Below are 9073 nucleotides of genomic sequence, written 5' to 3'. Positions count from 1 at the left end.
CGGTCCTCCTGATTTGTTTCGGTGTTTTAATCCAATTTTCCTTTATTTGCTAAACTTGCCCCGTATATTTTATTGTTGTTTCACTTTAGTCCTTCTCATAGCGCAGCGTTTTGGAGGGCGGGGATATTTTCCGCTTTACTCCCTCCTTGTTTCTCGCGCACCTAATTCGGACCCCTCTTCATTTTATTTATTGCGGATTGGCCCCAAAATTTCTGTTTTCATTCTAATTTAGTCCTGATTAATAATTTTGTTTTGTTAATTAATTTACCATCATTATTTTTTTACCATTTGTTATTGTTATTATTATTATATTTAATTATATTTCTATTTACCTATATATATATATATATATATATGTTACTTTATTATTTACTATTATTTTTAGACTGTTTTTATTGTATATATTTATACATATGTAATATATGTTATTTAATTTTAAACTATACATATATATATTTTCTATACATATATAACTTCATTAAAATCATTTTTGCCTCACATACACATAATTGATCCCTGTAATTATAATCATTTACCTTAAAATTGTTTTTTAAAATATATTTATATGTTTTAAAACCAATATTTTCCTTTTATATACCTATATGATTTATTTCTTTTGGAAGACCTACTTTGTATATTTCACTATTTTCAAGTTTTATATATTGCTCTATGTACATATATTACCATACATAGGCCATTATGAAGTTTTTTCATTTTGTATGTATCATTTATTTAATTTAGTTTATATATTATTTTGAGTTTCTTTTCGTACAATACTTATTTTAAAATTCATTTTATATTATCATTTCATATAGTATTCAATTTTAACCCTTTTAATGTACTTCAATATTCATTTTTCTTTAGTTGAAAATTTATTATATTTTATTTATGTTATTTCACTTGGCATTTCTTTTAAAATTGACTATTAATTCATTTAGTTGTTGAATGCTGATATTTGTATTTGCATGATGTGTGTTGGATATTATTGCCCGCATAGATTTTATATTATTTATTCGTATTTCTTGATTATTGATGATTATTAGTATACTTTAGCCTATTAATTATTGTTTCGTGTCGTACATTAACATCCCGTCGCATTTTTTTAGTATCCGGATTCATTAGAGTACCAAAACCATTTTATTTCATGATTTTCAAAAATTCCTGGTGTTCATAGCTCTCGAGAGAATTGTGCCCTAACTTAAGGGGCTTCAATTCTTCTCTACAAATTTGAATAGCCCAGTGTTTATTTTGGTAAAACCATACAACTTTAAAATAAAGCTTTTGAGACTTTAAAGTGATGGATCCTAACTTACTGGATACCATATTTTGTTATCTCGATTTTAAAATAAAGGTAATGTTTGATGTTTAGGAATTTCGAGAAATTGAACCCTAACTTTCTGGATTTTAATTTCTCGATTGACTTAAATAATTGAATAACCTTCTTAAAACACATGATTTTCTTAAAAAAGGGGACGAATTTAATTTCGAAGATTGAATTGTTGCACCCTAGCTCACTGAGTGTGGCAATTTATTTCTGCGAGATAAGTGCGTCTTATCATTCAATTTAGTTTATTCAAGTTTTCTCACCAAATGATTGTATTTTAAAATCTTTTCAAAGTTTTGACATTAAGATATCAAACAATCAATTCGGTACCAATTTAGGGCGTACGAGGGTGCTAACCCTTCCTCGTGTGTAATCAATTCCCGAATCTATTTTCTCGAAATTTCGCTGACCAAATTCATTTTTTAACAGTGAACCGGTCACACCTTAATAAAAGATCGGTGGCAACTCCCATTTTCGTTTTCATTTTCAAAATCCAAGTCGACCCCGTTTTCTCAAAAAAATGGTTTCTATATTTGTGATTTGAACTCAGGTAATATTTGGGGAAGGTGAATACCTAATCAATACGCCACAACTTGAGTTCAAATAATAATAATAATAATAATAATAATATTATTATTATTATTATTATTATTATTATTAATGTAACATAATTTATATTTAACAAAACATGTCACTAAATCTATTTACTTTTAAAAGCTTAATAACCTTTTGGCCCTCGATTTTATAAAAAAAGTCATTTTAGCTCTTCATTTAATTTTTCGCCTCTTTTAGCCCTTGAACTTGAATTTTTGTCAATTTTAAAATAAAAAATAATATAATTTTATTATTTTTAAAATAATTTTAATGATTTTAATTTTTTAAAATAACTTGTTATAGTTTTTAAAATTTTAAATAAATTAATTAAATCTTGACATATCATCCCCATGACAATCCACGTATATACCACTAAGCAAAGTTAAAAGTTGACTTTTTCATCTATTTTGGACTGATTTGACAAAAATTGCAAGTTTAAAGGCTAAAAAGATAAAAAAAATAAAATAGAGGGCTAAATTTTTTTATAAAGTTAGAAGGCCAAATAAGTCATTATGCCTTTTAAAATAATATTCATTAAATTATTTTAAATGAAAATGAATAAATAATTAAATGATAAAAATTACTCTCGTTTAACTAAGTTATCCTAAATGACTTCTAAATATTTTTAATTAATTAAATTTTAAAACAAGTAAATAATTAAAATTACATTTAAAATTTTAAATACTTTAAATAATTAAATTAATATATGTTAGAGGTAAAGTCTACTCCTTTTGAAAAAGTAATTTAAGTGTTGTCCTCGATCAAGTGGTAACATAGATGCTCAATAATATGCTAAATAAGGGTATGAGTTCAAACTTTACGAACTGGAAATGCCCACATTTTTAAATTTTGTGATTGTGCGCCACACACAATCTGATATGACAAAATGCTCTTATTTTGTTGAACTCATCACTTCTTTAATCAATCTTAGACACTCGAATGCTCTATAGAATCAAGAGACAAAACTCCAATCAAAACAATATCGATTTGTTGAGGGATCTATCGTATCCAAACAAATAACCAGCCTCCAATATATATGAAAAATAGGTTCAAAATTTAAAGTATTAACTTCAATTTTATAAAGATAATTTAAAATAAAAGAGAGAGAGAGAGAGAAATAACAAGTTTTGATCAAAATGTGTGAAATTGGTGAAAAGGAAAAGGAATTCATTGTTCAAACAAGGTAATTGCCCTCAAATAACTTAATTAGTGACGCCTCCATCCCCAAATTCTTACGTTTCTTGGAATATCACTACTCACAAAATCGATTCAAATAAAAATGGTTAAGTAGTTATTCCGCTCATTTCATAATTCATTTTCATTTATTTTATAATTATTCTTTTTTTAATTATTTTATATTTAAATTAACAAAAACAACTTCAAATTTATTTTTAAAAAATTTGATCCAACGAAACCCTTATCACCCTTGAGTAAAAAATTATTTTATCATTTATAATATTTTATGTATGCTTCAAATAAATTATAAAATTTTAAGATATTAAAGCTAATTTATGTTAAAATAGTTTAAATTGAATTATTAATATTTAAAAAAAACGAAAAATGAATTTCACCATTTAATCAAGAGCTAAAAAAAAATTATTTGAATGAGTTAATTTTTAGATTTGACTAAAAGTAACCATAAATAATTTTGGCTTCTTGTCTATCCTTACATATCTATACACCTTGGTTTGAAGGCCCACTCAAAAAATGGAAAAATTTAGGTAAAAATATAAATTCAAAAAATGGGTTTGGATAAAAAAAAAGTCTCGTTTTGAAAAGGGGCTGGACCTTAGGTAAGTTTTTTTTCCCGAATTTGCCGAAGAACTGCTATTTTTTTTGTTATTGTTTGCTTACTCTTTTTTTACTATATTTGCTGCTATTTTATTGTGTTATTACTATTTTGCTACAATTTCACTATTATGTTACTACTATTTTATTGTTATTGTTTAGACATTGTATAACTCTTGTTTTATTATTAATTTTGTTACTATTTTAGAGGCATTTGTTTGTTAAGTTACATCTATCTTAGTGTTGTTTAAGTATACATATTTTTTAAATTTATTTTCAAGTTGTTGGGAAACATTTATTTTAATGTTGCTTAGTATTTTGATGTATTATATTTTAAAAAGAAATTATATAAAAAAATTAATACGGGTTAGGCCCGGGTTTTAGCATTTTTATTCTGCCGGACTTGAGTGAAATTTTAAGCTCATTTTTTGGGCCGAGCCTAACAAATGGCCTAAGATTTTGGTTGAGGCCGGCCCATGGATACCTCTATTCCCTAATTAACACCCCTGCTTAATATCTACACTACAATAAAATATTTGATTGACTTAGTATCATGAGTTAACTCAACAATAATAATAAATATTTATAAAATGAAAGCATATACAAATAATTTAGTCTTTTATCAATTTTTGTCTTTTAAAAATAATTATATATTTTAACCAAAACTTTTAACTGGCAAAAAAATCTTTATCTATCAAATTTAGTTAAATTTTAAAAATGAATTTATTTAAAAAAACTTACACGTATCTTTTAAATTAAAATTTTAAACCACCAAAATAACTCATATATTTTATATTAATAATTTTATAAAATATCTCCAGATGGTGACTCTGCTAATTTCTAATATGTACTAAATTTATATACTAACATCATATATGTATGAATATGTTGTATATTTAAAGAATAAAATTATGTATGAATAACTTATATATGTTGTATACCGAGTTAATGTTGATGAACAAAACTATAGATATTTCCTTTTATAATATTAAATTAAATAATTATAAGATTGATGAATGTGAAAGTAATTGCGAAATTTAATATCACATAATTATATCAAACTATTAAACGAAAAAAATGGAAATAAAATGACATGGAGCACTATTTTTAATATAATAAAACAATTCCCTGCTCCTTAATTACAAGTGCTACGATGATTGTTTAGTTTATCTTTTATAGTTTATAATCACTCCTTTTATCTCTTCTACCGCTGTACCTAATTAAGGAAAAAAGGAAAATTCTTTACCCTCCCTCCATTGTGATCCCAAGCCACCGTCACAGGATAATCACCTAATGTTTCCCCAAATTTGAGATCTGCCCCCTATTGTTTTGTTCTGGTTTGTGATTTTTTAATAATACTAATTTAATTATCTTATTATCCCAATTTTACTCTTTGATTTATACTCAGTCTATAAAGAGTATAATTCTTTGAAGAAAATAAAAGAAAAGAAAGACTATAATTTATGTTTTGTGAAGTGCAGGAAAACCTCACAATGAATGGAACCAAGAACCTCTTTTGGGGTTATTCGTGATTTTCTAAGCATCAAAGGAAATTATAAATATAGCTTTTGCATTTCAAATTTGCTAATTTTCCCTTCCAGTTTTCCTTCAAAACAAACAGAAAATTTTATGCATTATAAAACCGCTAAACACATGAGTGATAGCTGTCAGAATCTCCAACTTTACCTTGTCTCGCATTCGGCTTTCCTTTCAGAATGAATTTCTAAACAAAGAAAAAGAAATTAAATCAAATATATAGGGGAAAAAAGCAATTTCTCCATTTCTGTGCAGTCCTCTTTACAGGGAAGGACTATACAAAAAAAAAAGAAAGAAAGAAAAAGAAAACCCTAAAAATTTCTTCAGTTTTCTTCCTTTTAACCTTTCTATATTTACACAAGCGCAAACGACAGCGTTTTAAATGTCCTTTCTCTTCCTCTTAGAAATCGAGAAAACAACAGTCGTCGGAGAAAGAACGAAGGAGATCTTGGAGGTCACGTGACTCAACCCCAAGTCTCAAGGCTTCCATTACCCGTTCGAAAACTAGCACGTGACAGGGAATACGAAGCACCCCTTTTTGCTCATACCCATACTCCTGAGCCGACTTATTAAGCAACCCAACGAAAACCGGATGGTTCAGCAACTCGGCGTTCACAACGAATCGTTCCATTTCCTCCCCCACATACACCGGCACATGGCCTTGGGGAACCGACCGCCGTCCCGGCTTTTTCACCGAGGAGACGGCGATGAGGAATGATTCGGCTGAACGCGTGGGGGTGGCGCGTTCTCTGTTGGAGGCATCGGAACGGAGGAGCCTGTATTGGGAGGAAGAATCGGCAACGCGGGAGAGACGGCGGATGAGTTGTTTCATTTGGCGTTTTATTAAAAAGAAAAGAAAAGAAAAGAAGTGAAATCTTCGAGTGTGAAGGTGAAGCAATTAGTTAGTACCAATCGTGGTTGTGGAGTCCTCGTCCCTGTTTAGTTTTGGTTGAAGAAGAGAAGAGAAGAGAAGGGAGAGAGTAGGGAGGAAGGAGAGTGAGGGGCGCAATATATAAAGAGGAGGAAAGAGGGAATTAAACAAAGGATAGTGATGATATGATGATGAGAGAGAAAGAAGGGTACAAGTAGGAGTACTTGCCAGGTACTATTACTCTCATTATTTTATTTTCTTTCATTTTTTATTTGAATTTACTTTTTATCTTATATTAAATTTATATATTTTTAAGTTTGCTTATAGAAACCATGATGGTGATCTACTATGAATGTTTGCCTTTTGAAAAATGTTTTTCATCTTTTCATAATAATAAAAGTTTTAACCAAAAATATTAAACTGACCCTAAAACATAAGAAAGAAAATTATTAACGACTACTTTATGTAAAAGAAATTTGATATGCATGCCAAAAATTCACTTATAAATTAAAATTTTGATACAAGTCCAAATCTCATCATATAATTATTTTATTAAAATTTATTACTTTGCATATGTAACACCCATACTTTAGCACCCGGTGCAACGGCTCCTGGTGCAATAGCGAGCACCAGTTTTACCTGGGGAGGCGGTGATTTAGTGGCAGTGGGGGGCAAAGTTGCTTTGTTACCTATTTCATTAGGAACTGTAGATTTTTTTGTCCATCACATTCATGCATTTACGATTCATGTGACAGTATTGATACACCTGAAAGGTGTTCTATTTGCTCGTAGCTCGCATTTGATACCGGATAAAGCAAATCTCGATTTTCATTTCCCTTGTGACAGGCTTAGAAGAGGGGGGACATGCCAAGTTTCCACTTGGGATCATGTCTTCTTAGGACTATTCTGGATGTACAATTCAATTTCGGTAGTAATATTCTATTTCAGTTAGAAAATGCAGTCAGATGTTTGGGGTACTATAAGTGATCAATGGGTGGTAACTCATATCACAAGAGGGAATTTTGCGTAGAGTTCTATTTCTATTAATGGGTGGCTACGCGATTTCTTATAGGCACAAGCATCCTAGGTAATTCAGTCTTATGGTTCTTCATTATCTGCATATGACCTTATTTTATTAGGTGCTCATTTTTTGTATGGGATTTTAGTTTAATGTTTCTATTCAGCGGACGTGGTTATTGGCAAGAACTTATTGAATCCATCGTTTGGGATCATAATAAATTAAAAGTTGCTCTTGTTTCTCAGCCTAGAGCTTTAAGCATTGTACAATGACGTATTGTAGGGATAACCCATTACCTTCTGGGTGGAATTGCCACAACATGGGTATTCTTTTTAGCAAGAATTATTGTAGTAAGATAATGGCTATAAGGATTTGAAAGGCATTATAGCATTAATATTTCCAAGGTTTAGCCAAGGATTAGCTCAGGAACCCACTACTCGTCGTATTTGGTTTGGTATTGCTATCGCGCATGACTTCGAGAGTCATGATGATGTTATTGAGGAACGTCTTTATCAGAATATTTTTGCTTCTCACTTCGGGCAATTAGCAATAATTTTTCTATAGACTTCCGGAAATCTGTTTCATGTAGCTTGGCAGGGAAATTTTGAGGCATGGGTACAGGATCCTTTACATGTAAGGCTGATTGCTCATGTAATTTGGGATCCTCATTTTGGTCGACCGATGGTGGAAGCTTTTACTAGAGGTGGCGCTCCTGGTCTAGTGAATATCGCTTACTCTGGTGTTTATCAGTGGTGGTATACAATCGGGTTACGTACTAATGAAGATCTTTATACTGGAGCCATTTTTTTATTATTTCTTTTTGATTTATCCTTAATAGCGGCTTGGTTACACCTACAAACAAAATGGAAACCGAACGTTTCGTGGTTCAAGAACGTCGAATCTCGTCTCAATCATCATTTGTCAGGACTATTTGGAGTAATTTCTTTAGCTTGGACAAGGCACTTAGTCCATGTCGCTATTCCTGGATCCAGATGGGAATATGTTTGATGGAGTACTTTCTTAGATGTATTACCGCATCCCCAAGGGTTAGGCCCATTTTTTTAGGTCAGTGGAATCTTTATGCTCAAAACCCCGGTTCAAGTAGTCATTTATTTGGTACCTCCCAAGGATCAGGAACTACCATTCTAACCCTTCTCGGGGGATTCCATCCACAAAAGCAAAGTTTATGGCTGACTGATATTGCACACCATCATTTAGCTATTGTAATTCTTTTCCTAATAGCGGGTCACATGTATAGAACTAACTTCGGAATTGGTCACAGTATAAAAGATCTTTTCGAAGCACATATTCCTTTGGGAGGATGATTGGGGCAGGGGCACAAGGGTCTTTATGACACAATCAATAATTCAATTCATTTTCAATTAGGCCTTGCTCTAGCTTCTTTAGGGGTTATTATGTCCTTGGTAGCTCAACACATGTACTCTTTACCTGCATAAACGTTCATAGCACAAGACTTTACTACTCAAACTGCGTTATATACCCATCACCAATATAAGTAAATCAACTCAGTTAATATAAATATTAAGTTGTTATTATTACTAATAAAAAGAAAGTTTTTTTAAATAAAAAATAAATATAATTTTAATGCGTTCAAATTCACATCCGTAATAAAACTTTCACTTTGAATGATATATTTTATAAAATTTAATTAATTAAAATGTTTGATTAAGACAAAATGTTGTATTGTGGAGACTTGGGATTTCTTTCTTTTAAAAAAAAGAGCTTGAATTAAGCGGTAATGGAAATGATATGAAAATTTCATTCATCCATCTCCCTCCTAATAACGAGAAGAATGCTCTCTTTTCGGGAATCCGTAGCAGTACAGTTCCGTGATTTCCCTTTTGTGTTTCGCCAACGTGGCCACTTTCTACGTGGTTATTTTATATTGAAATATAAATTAAAAATATTAAGATTGATAAAT

The 9073-nt window shown here is 30.3% G+C and overlaps 1 protein-coding gene and 1 pseudogene across 1 annotated transcript; one reads left to right on the top strand and one right to left on the bottom strand.

Annotated features, from left to right (window-relative positions):
- Positions 1–5462: 5462 nt before the first annotated feature.
- LOC105784349 (hypothetical protein) lies at positions 5463–6290 on the bottom strand. Its single transcript, XM_012610207.2, has one exon. The coding sequence runs from the start codon at positions 6072–6074 to the stop codon at positions 5643–5645; it is 432 nt and encodes a 143-aa protein (XP_012465661.1). The 5' UTR covers positions 6075–6290; the 3' UTR covers positions 5463–5642.
- An 869-nt stretch (positions 6291–7159) lies between these two features.
- Positions 7160–8651, top strand: LOC128036186 (photosystem I P700 chlorophyll a apoprotein A2-like; annotated as a pseudogene).
- The last annotated feature ends 422 nt before the right edge of the window (positions 8652–9073 follow it).

The sequence above is a fragment of the Gossypium raimondii genome, chromosome 13 (genome assembly GCF_025698545.1).
Source record: "Gossypium raimondii isolate GPD5lz chromosome 13, ASM2569854v1, whole genome shotgun sequence".
In the NCBI taxonomy this organism is placed as follows: Eukaryota; Viridiplantae; Streptophyta; class Magnoliopsida; order Malvales; family Malvaceae; genus Gossypium; species Gossypium raimondii.
Note: the sequence above shows the minus strand (reverse complement) of the source record. Positions and strands in the feature narration are given on the sequence as shown.